At 38.2% G+C, this 24,551-nt stretch overlaps 1 protein-coding gene across 1 annotated transcript in view; it reads left to right on the top strand.

Annotated features, from left to right (window-relative positions):
* Positions 1 to 24,551, top strand: part of LONRF3 (LON peptidase N-terminal domain and ring finger 3) — a 203,408-nt gene that overhangs the window by 59,814 nt on the left and 119,043 nt on the right. Inside the window, exon 6 of the mRNA XM_044057065.1 lies at positions 20,207 to 20,321. Within this exon, the coding sequence (XP_043913000.1) occupies positions 20,207 to 20,321 (115 nt within the window). The remainder of the gene's footprint in view (positions 1 to 20,206; positions 20,322 to 24,551) is intronic.

The raw sequence follows: 24,551 nt of genomic DNA, 5'->3' as shown, positions 1-24,551 counted from the left end.
TATATATATATATATATATATATATTCATATATTTATATATATATATATATATATATATATATATATATATATATACACATATATATATATATGAATATATATATATATATATATATATATATATATTCATATATATATATATATATATATATATATATATATATATATGATGCTACTTTGATATTCATAATACTTATTTGATGTTCCTACGTCTTCTTAAAACTGGCTTGATGGATGCCCTTTCATTGAGTCCCCTGCCTTTATCTGCTCTTAATTTTATAATCCAATTGCCCTCCCTGCACTCAGTATAATTCCTAATATCTCCTTCACGAGTGCTGGGAGTTATGGCTCTAAATAAAAATGTATGTGTATCTCCGTGTTGTACTATGTGCTTATCTAGTGCATTATGCACTGACCCCATTTAGTGCTCACGTATCCTGTTCCTGAAAGCCCTGTTTTTCCCTACATAAAGAGGAACCGGTCTGGCACACAGCCAAGTAAACCAAATGAGAAGTCATGCAATTAGCTGTCACTGATATTCGGAACTCCTTATGTAGGTCTGGATGAAAATGTATCTATGTATATACAAAAATTGCAGTGGCTACAGGACTGTGTCCACCATCAAATGTCAAATCTTTATTTTTAGGGTAGCACAGTAACCTTTTCAAGTTCTTGTTCCTGAACAAGTGTGGTTCATCTCCAACTGTCTTTTTTAGGCTCTCGTCCGTTTGTAAAACGGACCAATGTCTAGTTATATCTCTAATTTCTGTATGGTCTGAAGTGAAGAATGATGGAATTCTAACAAAAGATGGGATAAGAGTGATATCTGTAGTGTTCCTAATAACTGTTGGTCCAAAGTAGGGTGCAGCAACATCTTGCCTTGGGGAAGAGACATTACTTAATTGTCTTGTGATTTCTACTTCATTGTAGCCTCTCTCTAATAGCTTTATTTTTAAATCGGCTAGTTCTTGTGCTAATCCAACATCAGAGGGATTCAATCTAGAGGTTCTAATACCTTGCTCCTTGACGATGTTCCCAAATACATATGTTGGATGCATACTGGACCTCAGAGCCCAGTGTTTAGTGGCCGTTTACCTCCAGGAGAGCTCTTTTCAGTTTGTACTCAAGAGTTCCGGTGGTTGCTGCAGTAGCCTTTAAAAAGAAAAAAAAAAAAAGAACCCGCCTCCCAGCTCAAGCACGTTTGTTCCTAGAACCATAAGTCTTGGAACCATAAGTCTTAGTAGAAGATAGTAAATGGAAAACTATTCAGCACAAAGCAGTCTTCTCAGTGGTTGCATTCATTCGATTCTAGATCTTAAAATTGATTTTGTAAGCTGCAATAAACACAGTAAATATTAAAAATTTTGTAATATTGAATAAATAGCTTACTGTATCTTGGTAACCATTCAGGTGAAAAAACACATTGCCAGCATTATTTTTTTATAGAGCTATGAGCTTTCATATGAGGCTAAGCAGTGTAGATATTTAGAGAAATACGAAAAATACAGTACAAAGAAATGGAATACAAATAATATTTTAGCTATATTAGATTGAGGTCAAATGTCAATACGGTTGTGTTTACCATTATGTCAGCTTTAAGATGTAATTTTTCTAATAGCTTGTACATAGCATAGTTTTGAAATTATTAATGCAAGTATGAACAAGCAGTATTTGACACCTAGTAGGATGTAACTGCAGAAATGCCTGAAAGCATCACTAAGCTATAATGAGTTAAGGTGTCAGCCTAACGGTGACACACACTGTACAGTTGGGTGAGTAACTGATACATTGACTTATGCCAGGCACTGTTTAAAACCAGCATGGGATGTCTCATTTTGTATCCCTAGACAGTCAGAGGAATGGATATTGTGTAATGGATAGAAATACCAGAATGGTTTTCATATGCAGTCAGTAACTGCTGTACTGTAGACTACAGGAATATAACAGCATGTGACTGTTGTGTTTCAGTAGTGGCAGAAGGTAATGAAACTCATTTTTAGGGAAGTCATTAGGTTATGGTTGCTAGACATTTTAACTTTCACAGGAAGGGCAAGCGAAATCGTGTGAGTTCTATATTGATACTGAATAATGAAGTGCTTTTCTTTTACTTCCAAAGCACTTCTTCAGATTACAAATACACCTTACAAAATGCATTTAAATAACAGGTGATGCTCTTTACCTATCACCATGAACCTCTTCTGCATGAATCCCTTGAAGAAACACCCATAGATCAGGTAGCGACAGATATTAAGAGGTGGACCTTTACCCTTGCGTTTAGAAGAATTAGAATTGCTGTGGCAAATTAAACTGAATGCTTATAACTTTCCTGGTATAAATGAAGCTTGTTCTATCAGCTGTATTTTGAAATTGAAAAGTTTGCAAAGATGAAATTGTTCTGTATTACATTATGTAATTTGGTGTGTCTCACTTATAAGAGTGACAGTTTTCAAGTATCTAGCATCTCCTATATCCAGTTGCAGAATGTAATGTTACAATTTGGTGTACGTTTAAAACGACAAGATTTTTAGTCAATTATTATATATTAGATTAATTTTTAGATTTTATGTGAGTTAATATTTTGTTTTCACTACTACTTATAATTTATTTGGAGTAATGAGTAGTAGTTTTAATGAGTGTTTCTTTAAGGAGTTCATGCAGAAGTGGTTCATGGTGATGGGTAAAGACTATGCATTTTGTAAAGTGTATTTGTAATCTGAAAAAGTTTGCTTTGGAAGCAAACGAAAAGCGCTTCATTATTCAGTATTAAAACAGAACTCGAGACTTTTTTTTTTTTTCTGCTTGCCGTTCCTGTGTTTGTTTTGTTCACTTTGTCGTGGGCCAGCGTATTTAGTAGATATTTTAACGTTGCTTGGAAAGAATGTACAGGATCATTTAGTGGTTAAGGTAGGGGTGATCTTTATAAGCGGGCACAGTAAATTGACACAAGATGGGTCATATGACTTGATCTGTCTTCAGTCTTCAACTTTCACTGCTTCATTGGCACACTAAATGACTGGGTAGCTATGTTGCTTGTCTCGCACCTGTTCAAGCTATATGTTGTCATTACTGCTGTAGAAATGATTCTTATAGCTCTCAATTTCTTTGCTTAAGAGTTGGACAAATGCTGAAACAACCATTAAATGGCATTTTAATTCACTGAAAAAAGTCAATGGAATAACATGTTTTTCCTTTATGTGCATTTTTGGAACACAAAGTATGAAAATCTGATGCCTGGCATTACTGATGTACTAATCCTTGATATACCAGAATCAGAAAATCAAAAATTTTATAAGATGGGGGGCAGAATCTGACAGAATCGGGGATTGCTTTAAAACTGGATACATATGAGACATGTATGACTGCAAGTTAAATTGTATCCAGATGAATAGAGTAATTTAAAGTTTCCTTTGTAAAACTGAAGCAGGAAAACATGACATGGAAAACACTAATCAGAAAAGCTAGTTTTGTGTTATTTCAAAATATATTTTCAGTTGGGCAAATACCCACTGTTCCACTAGGTGATGCTCTCAGTCTTCTCTGCACCATCTAATGTATTTTAACTTGAGAAGCAAGCTTTTTAGTAAATGCAAGTACTTCTTTCAGAGGCTGTGTGATCTTGGTAGTTGCAGAGTATTGTGTGGATGAAGGGGCTTCTCCCATGTCAAAATTACTTTTAAACATTTTTATTAATATTTTATTTTTTGTTTTTCTGTTGTGAGAAGCAGAGCACCTGCTTTTCCATTCATTGCCTTCTTGTGTTTCACAAAAGGTTCACTTGTTATGAAATGGAACACTTTTTATAATGCACCCGTGATCAGTCTAGTGCTACAGATGACATCAGTAACCATCGTGGCTCAGGAACTTTCCTTAGTGACACTTTGACCGACTTTGGCACCAGTGCACTTACCTGGTCAGCAAATTTAAAAATGAAACACATATTTTAAGTAATATTTTGTCTTCGCAGAATATTGCTTGACTACTGATTTGCAGACTGGTCAAAAACCCTTGTAGCTTATCTATGTGTAGTAGTTGCATTTAAGCATAAGCAAAAATGGGAAATTTCTTCCCATGAAATGGGGTCGTCAACTATAATCAGACTTCTACTTGGCAATCTCTGGTAGACTTCTTTACAATCTGTTTCTTTATTTATCTTATTTTTCCCAGGCTGAGCCTGAAATTAGGCCATGTGAATCACTTCTCTATCTTGGTAAACAAATGGTTAATGAGTACAGTATGTTCCATTTTTTTAGTTGTGCTGGTAAGGCTGATGGGTTTATAATTCCCCAGGCCAGTGCTATAGCTCCCTTGTGGATGAGTACCATAGTAGTTGTCCCCAGGCCCTCGGGCACATAAGCAATGGGGCGAAACTAAGATAGAATAGGTTTAGAGGGGAATCAGTAAGGCAGTGTTTTATGCAAACAAGGGGACAGGTTGGAATGTTGTCTGTACCCATGAAGCTAATTTTTGGTTTTGGAGAGAGCTTTTAACATTTCTTTTACAGTAATTTTATTGGCTGTGATGCACTGACTGGAGTGAGGAGATGGACAGGAAGAAGTCTGAACTAAATTTGTCTGCTGATATATTTGGTGTCTGTGTCAAAAGAAGATACTGCTAGCTGCTGTTTTGTAAATTATGTCATTGGTGAATATCGAAATGATTTATACAAGATGCTTGCGTTACAAGTGCATTAGAACTGTGTCATGTGTATATCAAACTGCTTGTACAGATGTGTGTGTTGAAAAGGTATTTACAACATGCTGTTTGAAATGTAACCACAGTGTGCCCTACTGGAAGAGAACAGAAATGTACATGCACTATTGAAGCTGTTTTAAATGTACAGTAGAGCGTCTATTATCCGAATGTCAGTTATCTGAACCAGCCTCCCAAAGTTTTTGGGTAGGAAAAATCATAAAGTCTGAATATGTAAACATCATACGTATTTGCCTGAGCATATTTTTTGAGATTGTAGCCAGCTAGTATGTGAAAAATATTCTTTGTCTACTGAAATTGCTTAATAGTGGGAAAATTGTATTCCTGTGTGCAGAAAAAAGTTTATCTGGTTCAGTTATATGTTCGATTATCCCAACAGTTTGATTATTTGAACTACCTTGGGTCCCAATTAGTTTGGATAATCAACTCTACTATACAGGAGGTTAACCTCAGTCCAGCAAACTTTAGAAAAAATATCTGAAATTAAATTACTTTATAGGGTAGGCCATAAAAGATTGTCTCTTGCTGCACTGAAAACTGAAATATACAAAGTCTCTGCTAGGAAGCTTTCTGTATTGTCTTCAAGGTGAACTAATTACTAGTCTTGAAAGCATGAAGGATACGAGGAAAAGCCCTTGTCTCTATATTTTTACAGATAGATGCTAAATTCTGCCAGCTTCTAGCAATGGGGGGTTTGGCCTGGGAACTAAGTTAGATGACAAATTGTCATTCTGCAAGCTATCCCAGCAGTAATATTTTAGATATTAATTTGAGAAGTCTCTTGGTGAGACAGAGCATTCTGTCTTGGACCTGACAACAACTAGATCTATTCACCACATCTGCCTTGTTCTATTAGTAAGTTTATGGATTATAACATAATTATTATATATAGTCAGGAATATAGAAAAGCTTAATTTAGATATTTTCTTTATTTGAGACTCATGCAATGTTTTAAATATTTCCTGTGGTTTTGAACTCTCACTGTGAATAGATACTGGGTATTTTCTTCTTTTATTATTTATTATTAAAATTCTCTTTAAATCTTTTCATTGTGGATGATCTGTGTAGAAAGTTTTGAGAGTACTTGTATATTTATTTGGTGACAGTGTGTGGGCCACTTGCCAGTCATCCCCCATACTCCCTAATGTACACCAATTCTGTCCCCCAACCTAACACCCATACATAACAACCCACCACTTCTCTCCATCAGGCTTACACTCTTATCTTCCCTTCACAATCTCGTCTCAAATTTTTATTTATTTTTTTTTAATTTTTTTTATTTATTTTACATTTGTTGACCGGGCTAGTCCAGCTGGATACATATCCGTTTTCAGCAGAGGCCCGGGGAGAAAAGCTCCTAGAGTACAGAACAATATTTTACTTAAATCAAAAATAAAACAATTCAAAGTTTAACAGGTGGAAGTACCATATAAACTTAAGCTATTTTATGCATGAAAGAACATATTGGAGTAAGTAGTTTAGTAAATAAGGAAATGTGTACAGTTCAAAACACATTTGAATGTAGTATCTTATGTTAAGTATATATGTTAACATAGTAGGGAGACAGAGTCATATTATGATATAAAAGAGAGTCCAATCAATTGAAAGGCAAGATATAATTCTGGTTTTCATTAGGCAGTTAGAATATACAGTCATTAAGACTTAGTAACTTAGTGAGAAGAAGACGTGAGAGGTTAGTCTGGGTTCAGACAGGTGCATAGCCAATGTGATTTGAGGTAGGTTTTAAGCCTGATTTTAAATTGTGTTAGTGAAGGTAGGGAGGTCAGGTCACTGGGGAGAGAGTTCCAGGTTTTACCCATGGTATTAGAGAACAGAGAGTCCCCTGCCTTATTATAGGTTTTGCGTATTTGTACTAGTATTTTGCTAGATGAGCGCAGGGTCTTAAGGTTGCTGTAGGGGGTGATAAGTTTGGTAAGAATTGGTGTGTTGTTAGGCTGATACAGGATTTTATAGGCAAATGTTAATTGTTTAAATAGAAGTAGATTAGGTAACTCTAGCCAACCTAGATTTTGATAATTAATACGGTGATGTGTCCTAAATGTAGAGCCTGTCGCAAATCTCGCAATATTGTTGTAGAAGACGGCCAGTTTGTTCATGTTGTTTTTTGAGAGGTTAGTATATATACGGGAGGCATAGAGGAGGGTATATATAGGGGAGGCATAGAGGAGGGTAGAGATTAAGTGGGTCTGGGCAATAGTAGATCTTGCTAATGGGGTAAGAAAGGATTTGATTCTATAGAGGGAGCCTAGTTTTTTGTTAACTGTTTTTATGGTATTGTTAATGTGGCCTTCAAAGTTAAGGTTATTGTCAATTAGAACCCCTAGGAGTTTTGTGGTAGTCAGGGGATATGATGGTTCCATTGGTAGATGTGACAGTAAAGTGTAGAGGTGTGGCCCTGTGGGTGGGAGTAAAAAGTAGAAGTTTTGTTTTTTTTTTGGGATTTAGGATGAGGCACTGATGTTGCAGCCATTCCTCAACTATGTTAAACACATTTCATGTTGAAAAAGTACAGCCTTCTCCCTGCCCAGATATTGCGAAATACCTCCCAATAATTCTTATGCTTCTCCTACAGGCCAGCATTGAACTTCTTTCTAGGCCATGCTCTAACTTTCTTCAAAGCAACATATACACTAATTATTTTTCAAGCTACCTGTTTAATGTAGCAAGTAATTGTGCTCTGGTACCCCTGACTTCATGGCTATCACTGAATCATGGCTTAAAATGATCTAACTCTGTTACATTTTTCCAAGCTGCTGCTACAGTCTTGATGCCAGATAAGGTAAAAGAAGGGTGGGGGTGGAGTCATTCTACAATTCATATCTCATCTTATACCATTTGAACTTTTGTCAAGCCAACTGCACATCAGATTCTCAACCATCTGACTCCTAATTAAAATCCCCAAAGCTAAACTTGATTCAGTATATCTATTGATTGTGTATGCCTTACCTCCATTTTAACTCAACAAATCTGAACAGCTTCTCCATGAGATTCACAGCTCCTAATTTGAGAGATCTAATCTTTCTAGGAGATGTCAACCCTAGTTTTCTAAGATCACTCCGAAATGACATTGCCTAATATCTAGCCAACCTAGGCCTTATTTAACTTGGCAAGCAAACTTCCCCAGATTTCAAATTAGTAAATTGCTGTCAAGACCTTCTAATTGTCGCATACACAAAATATATCGCTCAAAAGTTGTGAATAACCTCTGACTTGCCAAGAATTAAAGGCTTTTCTTCAAATTGGAAAAGTATGGTATAATTGAAGTGCCAGTAGTCCCCTGATACTAGACAAAGGTTTCTTGCACTTCATAACTTCTCCAAATTAGTCATTCGCAGACACAAGATACTTATCTGGAATTGTCAATTTCCTATGTGGATAGAAAATGCCCACAAACAATCCACCTACCTACTACAATTTGAACTGTTTAGATAAATTTGGTACCTTCTACTTCAGTGAATTTAGCAATCTACCCATTGTTGCAGAAGATTTTCTCCAGCAAGAATCATTCTATCCCTCACCGCTACTTCAGAATAGTTTGACCCAAGTGTGTTGAATCACTCCTCAGTCCTCAGTCAAATTCTTCATGCCCCATAAGATCAGAGAGCTTACTCCCTGGTTCAACTGCCTCTGTAAAGGCTATATCAAAGGTTAAATATCTACAATCTCTGCCTCACAAAAAAAAATTACGGGTGCTTTCCATAAAGAGAGCGTAATCAAACCACTTCCAAAATGGCTTAAACATTCAACCACCTGAAATTAGTACCCATTATGTATTATGCCCATTCTTAGAAAGATTTATGGTTATTTTGATGTGACACGAGCATTGAATGAAACTGTACGTGTGCCCTTCCTTCAACCATAATGGATTCTCGTCTGGCTATTGCAAAGTGAATGACACTGGTTTCCAAGTGATGAAATACTAATTGATGGGGATACAGGCAGATTCGATAAAAACACGTGTAGTACATCCAATACATAAAGCGCTTTCACCCGGGCACTCCCAGGCTTTCTCAAGACAAATGATGCACATTTTAGTGGACCCTTTAACAGTCTGGAATTGTTTCGGCAAAAAAGGGGTGTTGCAATGGGCAACCCCTGCGCCTCTGCGTATGCCAACATTGTACTAGCCTATTGGGAGTTAAAATATATATTTAGCACACATTGGACTAAATATTTGGTACACTCAACGCTACCTAGATGACATTTGTGTCTTTTGGAAGGGAAGCATGGAAGAATTAGAGCAATTTATTTGTCATATAAACTCTAGTACAGAGTTTCTTAAATTTACTTGTAATATTAGCACAGTCAGTTTACATTACCTTGATGTTAATCTTTTTAAGAACTTGGAGAAAGGGTGTTTCCAGTCTGGTATTTACAGGAAGAAAAGTTACTCCAATATGTTTCTACATTATGACAGCAATCACCCACTATTTCAAAAGCGGGGGATTATCAAGGGGCAACTCATTAGAGCTGCTAGGATGTGCAGTGATGAGAGCATATTTAAGGAAGAAGTTGAATTTTTGAAGATGTTATTTATTGAAAGAGGTTATCCGACACAGTTAATTGATTCGGTGGTTTTAGAGGTCACAAACCAAAGGTCAGTTAAATACTTCCCCTTACTTGGTGAAGAACGCAGGTATGAACCTGTTAAAGTAAACAATAAGTTAAAAGAACAGGGTTGGGCATTTGTTCACACAAACAGTAGTGAGTCCAATAGTTGAAGGTGTTGTGTGTAAATACTGGCCAATAGTGACCATGAATGATGATTTCAAACAAATGTTTGGTTGCAAGCCACAATTTATTAGAAGAAGAAATAGGAATCTGAAAGATTTACTTGAGGCAAATCACGTTGGGTGTGAACATAGTGGACAACCACTAACTGGCACATTTAAATGTAATACATGCAGACAGTGTCCCTATATTATTAATACAAAAGGTTTTTATTTAAAATCAAGAAAGACTTGTATAAAATCCCCAGGTTACTTTAACTGTAAAGCAAAGGGGGTAATCTACCTTGGTTTTTGTCAGTACTGCCTTTGTTTCTACGTAGGCAAAACTGTGAGGACACTGGCAAAAAGAATTTATGAACATCTTTATGAGGTCAGTAAAGGGAAGGAATCAAATGCATTTTTCAAACATTCGCTGGTTTGTGAACAAATGGAACTTAGGTTTTTAGTTTTGGAGCAGGTAAAATGCAACCCAAGAGGAGGAGACTGGGAAACCTCCTTAGAATATAGGGAGCTGTTTTGGCAGCTGAAATTAGATGCTGCTAGACCCCCTGGCCTTAATGACGCCCTAAGTTTAAGTAGTATACTTAAACTTAGAAGGGCAAAATTATAATAACCTATTTAAATATGTAGTATGGTACAGCTTATTTAGGAAAGTATAATAAATATTTACAAGTTTGTTTCTAAGCCTTTGCACATAGTCAAGAGTAACACATTAAAGGCATTTTTAAAATGTAATGTTTTAAAGAATTTTTATCATCTGCTGGTTTGTTGCTATACAAAAATGACAAAATATTACAAAGTATTCAAGGTATTAATATTTATGGATACATGCTTGTAATACCTTTGTATTTATAGTTAGTGAAATATATTTAGATGGCAGTTGCTTTCTCTTCTGGTTTCTTGTTTTTTTACAAAACTACTTAGTATTCATCAAGAGAAGAGTTTGCAAGCAAACAGTGAAGCATGGTTTTAAATTGAATAATTGAAAGATTAATTAATAGTGGAATTGGCAAGGTTCAGTATAAAAGGTTCCACTAAAATGTGTATCATTTGTCTTGAGAAAGCCTGGGAGTGCCCGGGTGAAAGCACTTGATGTATTGGATGTACTACACGTGTTTTTATCGTTACCAGTGGTGTTCTTAAAATAAAATATTTTCAGCACTTGGTTTTCAGTTTTGTGGACTGGACTTCCGTTTACCAGAGTGGTACTTTGTGAAGCTCATTTTACTTGTGTTTGTTGGATACAGGCAGATTCGCTGGAGTCCTTTTCACTGACTTTTCCTAAGCTTTTGACTTGGTTTACTTCTTTCTTCTTCTGAACCATGCCCCTTCTGAACTTACTCTGATGAACCCCTGTTCAGTATTGTATCCTCCTTTCTCTACTCTGTTTTCATTTCTCCTCCCATTCAACCTATCTGATAGTGTTATGAATTCAAAAGATTTTAATGTATTTCCTTTTCTAGAATAGCTTTACAGTGTCCCATATATACTTTTATATTGAGTTCTATTTGCATGCACATACTTTTTACCATTATTAAAATATTTCTTGTTTCTTTTCATATTAACTCTGTCAGCATCTCAATTTATTGTTTCTATTCACTGGGCTGAGCTGGAAGTCAACTCTGTAGAGATTTTTCTCTGTTCACAATTTATTTCTTGCACTTCCTAGGCTGATTTTGAAGTTGGTTCATGGCTCTACCACAATAAATTATAAATAAATATATGAATAACCATTTAATGAAGGTAAGTGTTTCTCTTTTAATAAAAAAAAAATTACAGAATAAAATGAAAGTAAAACTAATTATTTTCATTAAAGTTGAAGTTACAGCTGCCTCTTTTACCTTTTAAAGTAAGTGCAACCTAGGAATATTTTATAGGTAATTTTATCTCATTCTTAGTCCTTTAAGATTACTTGATAATTAGTCCGATGGTTTGTGATATGGCCCTTCATATATACTAGGGCTAAAAATAGTAGAAACGCATCTTTCCTGAAAGTGTACCTTAATTTTTTTGCTGTACATCCCGCTATTTGCAGAACTTGTTTATCATAGAATTGCTTGCTTCATAGAAAAGTTTTGAATTACAGCAGTGGACCTAGTTAATAACTGAATTGGCTTGAGATGTACCTGACAGTTGCACAGAGTACAATGCATGAAATCAGTGGGCAGTGCAGTCCTCTGACAGATCTGTTTTCTGCCCCTTCAGCTCCCACATTAAAAAGCAAGCCGAATTGCATAGTGTGCGAACAGAACTACCTACACGAGTAACTGTGAATCTTCCTTGCTTAGGCTGTCACTATCTGTCTCAGAACAGGCTGACCGATGTCTGATGATGCCAGTCTAACTGTAGTCTGAATGAAGCTTGTGTGCAAAAATAGTTATCAGATGGGATTAGAGGTCCATTACATATTTACTGGGACATTCTAGTTTACAGCTGGCCAGCATTACAGGTGCAGGTGTTTTCCAACACTGAGAAATTTGTTATATTCTCTAGCTTTATTAGTGTATAACCATAGCCTCTCAAGGAGACTTTCTTTTGTTTCTCTGCATAAACTAGTTACCTACAAAAGTTTTTTTCTCTTTCATCCTGAGCCCTTCTTCAGTGTCCTGCAAGTGAAGTATTATACTTGAGAACTAATTATGAAAGTAATATTTGGTAGAGTGACGTTCATTCTTTGGCTGGAATAGCTTCTGTAAAAAAAAGATCCAGATGACCCGTTTAATTTGCTCTCAGTGCATGGTGATAACTGGTGTTTGTGTGTGCTTCAGTTATATGCATTATGTAATGTGGGTGTCATGTAACTGACCATGAGTTATTTGCTTTGTCACATGGCATGATAGTAACCTACTAGCCTATACTTAGATTAGTGAGGAAAGCTGTTGCTGACCTAAATCTTGTGACTGATTGGCTGAAGAAATTTTAAGCTGTACTTTATTCTATGAGCCTTGCAGACAGAAGGTTTCTCATTTGCTAGGAAAATAATGCAAAAAAGTTGTAGGGAACTTTTTGCAGAACAAATCTGGAAATGTAGTTGGAAAAGCAGTATATGTTTTTCCAGGTTCTTTTAATGTAAATCTTTTTTGAGTAGTGAAACTTTATTTTTGTAGCTGCGTTCATGAGTACCTTGGAAATCTTAAACATGAATGCTTTTATGATTGGGTGATTATTCTGAGCTGTGTGGATAACCTCTGTCTGTTAACCTTAATTAATAACCGTGAATTGCTTTAAAGGAGCTGCTTGTGAGCTTTGATTTTGTTCCATTCCTAGCCTTTTCATTTCTTTATTTTGTCATAGTTTGCTGTCCTGCTACAGTCTGCCCACACCCTGATAAATGCACCTCTACACTTGGTATCCCTTTCTCACATGCACCCACTAATAAGGAATGGCACTAAAATAGTCTGGTGCTGTCTGTCCTTTAGTAGGTGGTGTCCTGTATGGGATGTTGTATCCCTAGTCTCTCCTGGATGGAGGGGAGTAGGCTTCTGGATTTTCAGCCCCACTACAAGATTCAGTGACATAAGACTAGAAATTAAAATACAGAAAGATTGCAGACTTATCCCAAGTACCTTTAATAGTGTGCACCAATATGATCAGAAAGCATATAGCCAGCTATGCTTCTAAGTAAATATTATTAGTTGTAAGTAGCATAATTATGTGTAATAGGTTAAGGGTAGAATTAGTGATGCTGGTCACCTTCTTTGGCTTTTATATAATGATACTCAGCTGATGGGGTCAGTGGAACATGCATTTTAATGTCGGAAACCACTTGTATAATGGCCAGCTAAAAACTTCCTTGACATTTAAAGAACAGCTTTATGCAGTAATTCAGAGCGCTGAGGTGCAACTCCCAGAGACAGAGGTTCAAGTATCTGAGCGTTTTTTTCATTCTTGGTTTCCAAGTAGAACATTATGGATCTATCCTTCCTAATTCATAGGACTAAGAATGCAGGTACTGGTGCTTCTTGACAAGCCAGACTTGCCCAATTTGCTTATTACCACCTCCTGTCATGTGATGCATCATGTTGCTGTCCTTCTCCAGATCTTTGTTGCTGTGCAAGATATTCTGCCAAATGTTCGAGAGAGCCACAGGGTGCCGTTTTGACATTTTCCAGGTTATTAGTAGTGTATTCATTAAACAGTTGTCCTGACATTTCTTCATTATTGCCTAATGTTTTGCCAAGTTTTTTTTAACTTCCAGTTTATAAAATTTTTGTCAGCGTCTTTCCCATTATGATCTTAGGCCCACTTTAGTTTGTGGCATTCTTTTGTTTTTTTATTGTAGTGCTCTTAGTATTTTGTACTTTAACTAGAGAAGAATGACAAGTTAAAACTATGTATTAATTGGTTTTGGTTATGGTATTTGCTACATTGTCCATATTTGTGCTATACTGCATCTGTCTTGTGATCAGCAGGCATTTTCTTGCTTTGTGAAATAACTCATTTTCTTAATTACTGCCCACCTTGGAGTTTTTTCATGTGTAATTCCTTATTGCAGTTTGGGTGGCTGGCTGCCTGCCTTTATATTATAACTGCGATTGGCTTGCACAAGTGCCCTTGTGGAGAAAGAAATGCACATTAAGTTTGAGATTTGTTTATATATAGTAAGATAGGTTGCAGTGTCATTTACTTGACCAGTCCTTAGCTGCTTATTCTGCTGTCAACCTTCTGAGAAACCTTTCACTTTGGATTTGAGAATGCCCACTTCAGCTTCAAAGCCTTCCAGTTATGTAAAAAAAAAAAAAAAAAAAAAACACTAGAGTAAGAAGGCCTCCCATTTCTTCCTCCAGATTGAAGGTATTGTGGAGACCTTGATACTGAAGTTGGGCAGGTTCTCTTAATGTAAATCTTTTTTGAGTAGTGAAACTTTACTTGGTCTTTATTACAGAAAGTTTACTGAGGCCTTTTTATGGCTCAACAGAAGTTTTCTGGATTCTTTCCCCAATTCAGGTTCTGATTTGAATATATTCTTTGGTCCTCTTTACTTTCTAAATACTCACTTTTAACTCCTCACTGCCAGTTTGGGGTCAATATTATTTTTTTTTTTTATATTTGCCTTTCTTGTTATCGGTGACATAGGCAATAATGGTAGTCATAGGTAATTGCTACTGTTGTGGTCCAGGAGACCACTAAGGAACCTAGCCCAAATGCCCCAAAGCATCATATTTGGTTAAGTGAGTTGCCTAGCCCAAAGCTGGCAGTTTGGAGGCTGAAGGAATCAAAACTCTGTACCAGAGGAAGCAGCTTGTTAACAGCTCATAGCCTTAATACTATGTGCGGTCATCAAATACCACTTCAGTCTCTGCTCACTTCAGTCTCTGCTCTTTCAGTTTAGAGAGACACGCTGCACAGGCCTCTGGCCCAGTCATCTATCTTGATGCTTCGTCTCTTGACATTTGTGGTCTTGGCACTGATCTTTGGGCTTTGTTGATCAGTGCGTGGTGCCTTGTTTGCAGGCACCCCAGGGTGGATGCCACCATCAACACTGATTTTTCCACAGTCATTTCTCTATGCTGTGACCCATTCAGTGCACTCAGTATTAGTCCAGGTCTGCATTATAGCTCCATAGATTTATGTTGCTCTTCAATGTTGTTACTTTCCAATGGTACTGAAGACCTGCAGCAGCCCCCCCACCTACTTCAACTTGTAGGATGAGGCCTTCCTCTTCTCCAGCTTCATCTCCACCTTACATGCAGAGAAAGGCATCAGTACTTTGACTTGACCATTGAGTCTTCACAGCTGATTTGAATGATGCAAAGAATACCACTTTCCCAGGTCTTGACACCCCCCCCACACACACACACACACACACACACACTGATGGCCCAAAATTAAGGGAGGTCCTGGAAATAATATATTAGAGAGGGGGTGGCCAACTGACCCTGTCTCTTCCCTGCAACAAATGCTGTAGAAGGCGCTTGGGTTTTCCCTGTAGTCTTCATGAATGGTTTCTTCCTGTTGCAGACATCCTCCGGGCACTACAAAAGCTGTGTAGAAAGAGCTTCAGATACATTAGTCCCAGCTTCCAAAAAGGCTGATCACATTTCTTGGCATTCTTGTGACTAGAATTTCTTGTCCGACTTCCAAGCCAGATACTTTGATGTTGGCAGTGGCTCTCAAATAGGCTGTGCCACAGCAGCTGTGAAACATTCTCCTGGTAAGGAATGTTAGGCAGCTGGCCATTTAAGAGAGTGCCTTTTTGTCTCTTAGGAATTTTCACATAGAGCACTAAACTGTATAACCCATATGGTGGATTTTTCACAAGAGATTTCAGATGAAATGATATAGGCCCTTGACAAACTGTCTGATGGATCAGTAAAGGAGAAGGGAAATCCCACTTGACAGTGATTAGCCTCCGTGCATGAGTTGCCTGCAGCACTGCTCAAAGTTAGGGTCGTACTGTGGCAGCCAGCATTGCTATCAGCTTGTACTGATGGCTCGGAATGATGGTCTGCTAAAAAGGCACTAAAGTGGCTGTCATGAATGGCCTAGTCTGTGGACCATTTTTTTTCATTTGTTTGAAATGAAGGTGCAACTGGAGCAAACAGCACAGAAGGGAAACCCTTACCACTGTTGTCAGGCTTTCAGAACCTCAAAGGATTTTTCCAATATGTAGAGGAGATTACCTTGGATGTGGTCCAGACATGTGCCACAAGAAAATGTACAGCTGTCTGGGAAGAACCCAGATAATCAGGGAAGTTTCTAGAGGGGACAGCAGAAGCCATGAGTCCTTGCCTGACTGTTCCCTTCTTGTTAAGGCATTTGGGGATGGGAGGAGGTTTATTGTTCCACATGTGCGGAAAAGTCTTCACCTCCATTAGGTTGGCTAAGAATGTTTATAACAAAGGGTTACAGTATTTGTATTCTCATCTCTGCCAGACTAACCATTTGAAAAGAGCAGTACAAAGAATGGTTAATCTCCTTGGGAAATAGAGCATTTATTGAGTTCTCAGTAATCCAGAAAGGGTCTGAATGCTATTCTGTACTCTTTTTAGTACCAAAAAATGCAAATGACCTCAAGCCTGTTTTAGATTTAATTGACCTGAAACTGATTTGTCCCAGAAGAAATCTTTTGCAAAGTCTCTCTGTAGTCAGTCCTTCCTTGTGTAGTAGGAGGCTAGATTTACACTTTGGACCTTCAGGATGCCTACCTACCTTTGCATAAACTCAACAAGCAGTCCATATGGTATTTGCTGATTTAGAATCAATTCTAGACTCTTCCATTTGGTCTTGCCTTGCATACCAAGATATTGACCAAATGTATGTCTCTAGGTGTGAGATACTTGTGTTTGTAGGTTGCTGTATTATTCCCGTATGTCCCAGCCATAAGTCACTTAGCATCATTGAAAGAGTCTCTGGATTATTCCATTCCTTGGGAATAGCCCTGAATGGAGGAAAATTACATCTGCAACCTGTTCTGGCTGTTTACGTTCATAGGTAGTAGTCTGGACATTCAGTTGGCCATAGCAAGATTCATTATGTACAGCACCCAAGCCCTATAAAAATCTTTTGTTCTCAAGTCTTCTACAGTAATGACTTAGTGTTCTCAGTATACTTAGTCTTATGGTGGTAGTTGGACCTGTGATTCCATGAAAGTTCTGCAGTGTTTAGTTGAGTACATTGGTTGAAGAATGTGGATCTGATAACAGGTAAACTCAGTCTGGCAGTGTTCTACAAATTGGTTACTGCAGAGGTTGGAAGGTCAGGTCATTCGTATCTCCTGTACACTGTTACTCTGAGAAATTCTGATGGCCAGGCAGTCCGAATCATTTGCCAGTTAAGATGCATCCATTGTGACAGTTGTGTTTGTAGGAGCTATATTTTTCCTGTATTTGGATAAATGCTGCTTTCCAGATAGCTGTATATTTTGCTGCTACACGTGCCTGGGTCACATCCTGCATGGGCTGCACTACATGTTGGAAAACATAGCAAGTGATATTTGTTATGGTGGATGTATACCAGCAGTCTCTGCTTCATTAGTTGCTTTCTTCTTCCTTCTCACCAGTTACTGTGGATGTGTCTTAACTGGAAAATGGATCAGATTGTCTGGCCATCCTCAGAACTTCAGCATATCAGTGTACTAGAGATGAGAGCAATCTTCTTGACCCTCAAGGCTTTGCAATATCCAGCTTGTTGAACACAAGCTCATTGAGCTGATCTGTCAACTGACAAATCAGTAGGTTGTGATACCACAATAGCAAATAATTGCCTGGTAATAGAAAATATGCATATCCAGGCAGGAAAGTCCCTCTGCACCCCTATTTGTGGAGACTGAATCCTCTTTTTCCCTGCTACGTACTAATTTTGAGGTGGCAGTCATGTGGAGAAAGGGGAACAGTTCAGTTTCTATGGAGAACTCTGATCTCCATACAGGGAGCTGTTCCCCCCCTGTCCATGGTAATGCTTGATAAAATGGGACTGACAAGTTTGTTTGAGTAGGACACTTGAGGAGAGAATCCTGACTAAGATTGTGTTGACAAGTTGTCCCACAGCTTGGCATTCTACACCGAAATGGATCACATGGCAGTTGTATAGTACATTAGCAAGCAAATGGGAACTTGATTCTTCCATTTATAAATTGTATAGTACATTAGCAAGCAAATGGGAACTTGATTCTTCCATTTATATCAGGATGTTATGAGAATGTAGAAATGGGCAGTAACCAGCAACCTTATTTGTTTGCAGTGCATGTTCCCAGGAAATTCACTTCTTGGTTGACAAGCTGAGCAGGTCCCTGCTGCTTCCCTGTAACTGGAACCTCGGCTCTTTGGTGACAAGGAAGATGTTTGGATCAGACCCTGCAATAATCTGTATTTCTTGCCAACACCAACTGCAGGTATTTCTTTCTTTTCCCTCAGTTCATCCCTTGGGGAAACTTTCAAGGTTCCATAGCCAGCAGTATTAGACCACAGATGACCAGCTGGACTCCACAACCCTTCCCTCATTTTATCTGATGAAGAAATGTATATAGAAGGGCAAATTCTCAAACTAAGTCTTCCTTACCACTCTTGTTTTTTCCTACTGGTACTGTTCCCATTCTTCAGCTTCATCTGTCTGTGAGCACCTGTTGTTGAGACTACCAAAGAATCTACTGCCCCACCCGTCATGCAAGTATCATCTGTATGTTTGCTCCCTGCAGCTTGCTGCTTGCATGTTCCATTTCCTGTAGTTGCCGGCAGCCCTGGTTTTATAGGTAGAGTGATCAGTATACTGTACTATTCCTAAAGGGCAAGAATGAGGATAATGCACATGGGCATGTTTGTTAGTGTGGTGTACTTATGAAGGTATAGATCCCTTAGTACTTGACTGTCTAGTGGGTATTTTTGATGCCGATTTGAGTTACTGTGCCACTAAGTTCATTTGGCTGCCGTCTCCTCTTTTCACCAGGGACACTATGGTCTATCCTTGGAAGTCTCCATAGCCTTTCTAAAGGGAGCTTTCTTGTCGAGACCTTCCCTGTGACATGCAGTGCTTCCTTGAGACTGTTCATGAAATATTGACAAATTCCGTTTGAACCATCTGCTTCTGTAGAATTCAACTGTCTTACTTGGAAAACCACTTTTGTTGGTATCCATTACTTTAGCCAGAAGAATTTCATAACTTTGTGCTTTGAGTCTTCTTAGTTTGTAATTTAATTCTGCAGGGTTACTTTCTGAATAGACCCTTTTATGCTTAGTTTCATTTGAATCAAACTTGAACTAATATGTCCATTTGACTCTCCTTTTCAGCCATCTCTAATTATGGGAAGAACCTGTTGCATAGTTCGCATGTCTGTCACCAGCTAAGATACAAGCCTTAAAGGAAGATGCAAAACTACCTGCCCCCCCCCCCAAGTCATTGAGACAACAAGTGTCTGTTAACCATGATAAATGGTTGCGAAGTTTCATTCATTTTCTGTATGCTAAACATAATAAGCCATTATCTCTATTTGGTAAAACTCACTGTGTGAGAGCTGTAGCCAATTCATTGGCTTGTTTTAAGAATGCAGTCCCAGCAATGTTTGTGTAGTGGCAGTATGGTCTTTCCTAAATGTCTTTTCAAAGCATTGCAAATTAGATCTGATGTCCAAACTGAGATCTACCTTTGGGACTTTAGTTATCAAGGGCATTTCTCCTAGGGGGTCCACCCAGTAGGAAGAATGTGGGACCATGTCATGTGAGTTTTAGATGCAGGTCCTTTTTATATTAGGTGGGAAAGTTTATGAGCGCTTAGCATAATGGTAGATGTATGCAAGAGTGAGTCCGTCCTCTGTAATGACCTTGCCATAGCCTAGGAGGTCTTGCATGTCCTATATGTATATATTTCTACTGTAGCTCAGCTAACTGCAGATCTGGAGAGGAAGAGCCTTATTGTGCCTTAATAGAATGGGGTTACTATGCGACCAGGAAACTTTTGGATTTTGAGTGGTCCCAATGCCTTTGAGATTAGTCCTGTGAATTCTAGAGAAGGGGACCCACTACCACAGATCTGTTGCTTTGGTAAGTGTATTTCTTACTACAGTGGAATCGGAGTTTTAAAAACATTTTTGCATTAACATAATCTTATTTTCTGTTGCTTTTTGATGAGTTTATATTATTTATAGAATATATTTAACATAAAATTGTAGTAGCACTTGTGATATGGTGTCATGAAGACCAAGAAGTTTGCTTAACTGTTTCAAAAACTATTATACTGTACACATATAATGTAGAAAATTTCACTAATAATAAAACAAGTGATTTACTGATGTAATTTATTGTGTTTTCAGACTTTTCTATGAGCCAGTCACTACACCCTGTGGGCACACCTTCTGCCTCAAGTGTTTGGAGCGATGTTTGGATCACAACCCACAATGCCCTCTGTGCAAGGAGGACTTGTCTGAAGTAAGTTGGTGTTTTTTGTGGGTAACATGGTAGATGTAATCACTAGCTGAAATACTTTTTACGTGTCTGCTAGGGAACTAATGTTGGCCATGACAAAGCATTCATCTGTAGCTGATGTGACTTTTTAGAAGGGCAGCCTTTTTTTTTTTCTTTTAGTCCAGTGAAAGGCATTTTAACTATTTCACTTTGTCCGTTATCTGCAGGAGTAATACCCTTCATTTTTGTTAATTGGAAAAAGGTTAGGCAGTTGCATGATCCACTTCATGGAGCTTAATCTCCTTGGTTCTTTCTAGTGCCATCCCCAAGAACATTATTTCTGTGGAGTCTGAGTGTCAGGCTGGCTTCCACACTGCCTCAGCTGCTGATTGGTGACACTGCTATGGCTGGTTCCCCAAACTGCTCATTTTTGTCTGTCCAGCCCCCTGTTGTAGCTCCTGCGGCAGCCACTAAGGACCGAAAGTTATAGACATGTCCTCTGCCACTGTAGGGTTATCCTTGCTAGGCAAGGGAGAACCACACTTCTGTGTCTCAGGGGAAGCAGCAGACTTGAGCTGTATCGCTTAGCCAGGCTAAGGTGCCCGATTCCTAGGTTAGTGTCCCAGACTTGGGTCTATCTTTTTTCCAGCGGGTTTGCTAGGAAAATAAAGCAAAAAATTAAGAATGTTACTTCTGCTTCTGTAAATATGGACAGGGAATACTTGGTGGAATTTGCCAAGGGATTACTTTCTGCTTTTCATGTTTGGAATCCTGTTTCTTCACTAGCTGCAAAAAAGAAAAAGATTTCCCCCCTCACATTCTGACACTTATTCACAGTCAGAAGTGCAGGCAGTGGACAAGGAGGTTTTTTTTCTTCAGTGAGTTCTCCATGCTGAAGACTATGATCTTGGAGAAGAAGTCTCATCTGAAGAGTAAGCTTTTTCTAAAACTAAAAATTAAATTATTTCAGTGGGAACAGAATGAAATCCCAAAAAAAAAGTATTATGATGTACTGCAGCTGAATTTTCCTCCGCCATCAGGTGTTCCCACAGTTCTGCCAGCGTTGGAGGATATTTTCCTATCAGCCTGTAGTATGCGTAACAGTCAGGCTCCTGTCTCTAAAACATCTGATAGGTTACATAAAGTACCCCGACACTTAAGATATCTCTCTTCTAATCCCAAATCTGATCCTGCAGTTTTTTTTTTCCTTATTAAAGCCATCTACTGTTTAATATATTGTGAATGCTAACCTTATCCCATCTGACAAAGATTGGGAAAGCTATTGATAATTTGGGAAAAGATTATTCTTCTGCTACTGTAATGTTAAACATGTGAACCTGGCAGCTTAGAGTTCTAAAAGTTCTTGCTGGCCTCTTGAGAACACGAGGCAGTTAACTGTTAAACCTCAGAGGTTAAATTTCCTTTACATTCCTTAATTGTGTGTGCTTCTCTGATCATCTGTCCTTAATGTGCTTTATATTCTGCTGATGCTTTTTGTGGATCAGTTATGAGAAGATTTGCTTGATTATGTTCTCAAAACTTACCAGATTTCCAAGCCGAAATTGTAATTCTCCCCTTGACAAAGATGTTGTCTTTGGCCCTTCTGCTGCAGAGTTCCTTAAAGTTATTATTTTTTTTTTAACATTTGTTGACCGGGTTTGTCTAGCTGAGCTTAGCCCTTTTTCAGCAGAGTCTCGGGGAGAAAAGCTCCAACTAAATGTACAAGAGACCTTTACATAGTGATTTTACAAAATAAACAGAAGTAGTAACAAGAAAAGGAAATAAAAATACAGTACAAACCATTTGAAAAGATAATGTCAGATTACATACAGCTTACAAACAGAACAGTAGACTAAATACTTGATAAAAAGGGAAATTGGTTCAAGTGATTACCCATATCTTTAAACCCTCCTTTTTCTACATTCATTAGACACTTCCTTCTAATCTGGGACATTTTTATGTGAGAAGCAAAATAAACAGCATCATCAAGGCTAAAATAAACAAAATTTGGGGGTAAAAAACAGCAAGGAAGTTCATCTTCCTTAGTGATATGAAGTCAATCTCTATTACATGGATTCATCCAATAGGGGAACAGTCAGCAGTGTGAGTTCTTTCCCCCTTTCCATGGGATCCCTTATCTTGTAAACCAAGCATCCCTGTTTGTTACAGTTTTGGAACACAAATTTTCTCTGGGATCATAGTACCCACTGATAGGCACAGCTTTTTTTCATCAATGTAAGAGGAAAATTAGAGACCAGTCCTAGACCTCTACCTTCTTAGTCTCTTATGTTATGGTTCTAAATGCCATCTCTCCAAACCTTGTTGCCATTCCTACCCCCTTCAGTTTTCATGGAACATTAGACTTAATAGATGCTTACATCACATACCTGTTGGCAAAGATTTCATGTTTAAGGTTTTCTGTATCTGACTTGAATTATCTGTTGTCTTGTCTTACCATTTGGTCTGTCTACTGCACCAAGGGTACAAAGTGTCTGACTCCAGTAATTGCTTACTGCACACTTTAAGGCATTCACATATTTCTGTATTTGGATGATTGTCTTCTGTTTGCAGATTCATTCTTCAATTGTCAAGATTCCCTGACGTCAAGAAATTCCTGTTCACACTGTGGTTTCAAGTAAACTTACAAAATCATCTCTCCTCCCTTACCGCATAGTTTTTCTGGGATATCTATTAGATGTTTCCCTGGACAAAACAGAGCTGTACAGAGGAATTTTCTGCTGCTTTTCCAACCAGTCTCTAACATACCATTGTTCTTTTGGCTAGACTTCATATGAGGAAAATTTAGTAATACCTCCGGTCAGTCTGGTCTGAGCATCAGCATCCTTGCCTTTTCAGATCCCAGTCCTGGATTTTATAAGGAAAGGTATTCTGGGTGGATTAGTGTTCTCAGTCCATGTTACTGGGGAGGCTGTATTAAAAGGGTGTGAAAATGCACAGTCTCTGGAACAAGCAGGACCGACAAAAGCACATAAATGTCAAGGAGTTACTGGCATTAATCGGTGTTTTAAGGCCTGAAATCTTCTGTAGTCCCCAGAACATTTGCAAGTTATAACGCACACTGTGACGTGGTATATAAACAAACAAGGGAGTGCAAAATTATACCCACTTTGCTAACTTACCATTATTGCCTGTGAGGTGGCAGTTCAGTTCATTTTGATTCTTCAGGCCTCCTGCATTTCTTCAGTGCAAACCATTATAGCAGACAAGCTAAGCAGGACCACGACAGACCCTCACAAATGGAAGCTATACCTGGGATTCTTCCAGGAATTTGATCCAGCAGTGGGGAACACCTTAAGTAGATCTGTTTGCCCCTTTTCAAAACAGTTGAAAAAAGTCTGCTCCAGATTTCTTGCAAACAGGCTTGAAAGATGGATATTTTCTCATTTCTGTAGAAATTAATGTTCCTGTATGCTTTTCTGCCAGTTCCACCAGGGTTCTTCAGGACTGTCCAAATAGTGGTGGTGGCGGCTTCCTTATGGCCCAGGCAACAATGTCTCTCCATTCTTTTGAAAATGGCCAAGGGATGTTGCACAGTCTTACCCACAGACTGGGTTTACTGAGTAGTGGTGGTGGCGGCTTCCTTATGGCCCAGGCAACGATATCTCTCCATTCTTTTGAAAATGGCCAAGGGATGTTGCACAGTCTTACCCACAGACTGGGTTTACTGAATTCAATGTAGGGATTGATTGTTGCACCACAACCTGAAAACGCTTCCGTCAACTGATAATAGAATTTTGATACTCTTATCCACATTTTTTTTTTCAGAAGATGTGGAGTATAAAGGCGGCTAAAAATCTGCTGCTAGGAAATCATGTGTGTGCAAGTAGAAATATTTTCTAATTGTTGCCATGTTAAGAACCAGAGCCCTTTTATGGCCCAGATGCGTCTGGTTTTAAAATATTTGAGTGTTCTGTCAAGATTCATCTTTTTGGATATTTCTGCTTTGTTTGACTTTGAATACCCCCCTTTCAAAAACTGCTGCACTTGAAGACAAGAAGAAAAGCCTTTTATATATCCTTCAGCCTAGAAAACAGGTGTCTCGTCCTTTGGGATCTTAACTTTGGTTTATATTGGATCCTTCTTAGCTGTTTGGAAACATTTCAGTAAGATTAGGTAAAATTCCACAAAGTTTTGTAAAAGCTGAATGCACAAAGCAGTAGCAGCTGCTGTGGCAGCCTGGTCACTGCTGTTTCAGACATCAATGAACCCCTGCGGGTAAACTGACCTGTTATT

This window comes from Protopterus annectens, chromosome 15.part0, assembly GCF_019279795.1.
Source record: "Protopterus annectens isolate FY-2018-M chromosome 15.part0, PAN1.0, whole genome shotgun sequence".
Classification (NCBI taxonomy): Eukaryota; Metazoa; Chordata; order Ceratodontiformes; family Protopteridae; genus Protopterus; species Protopterus annectens.
The sequence above is the reverse complement of the archived record's forward strand: the minus strand, read 5'-3'. Positions and strand labels throughout refer to the sequence as shown.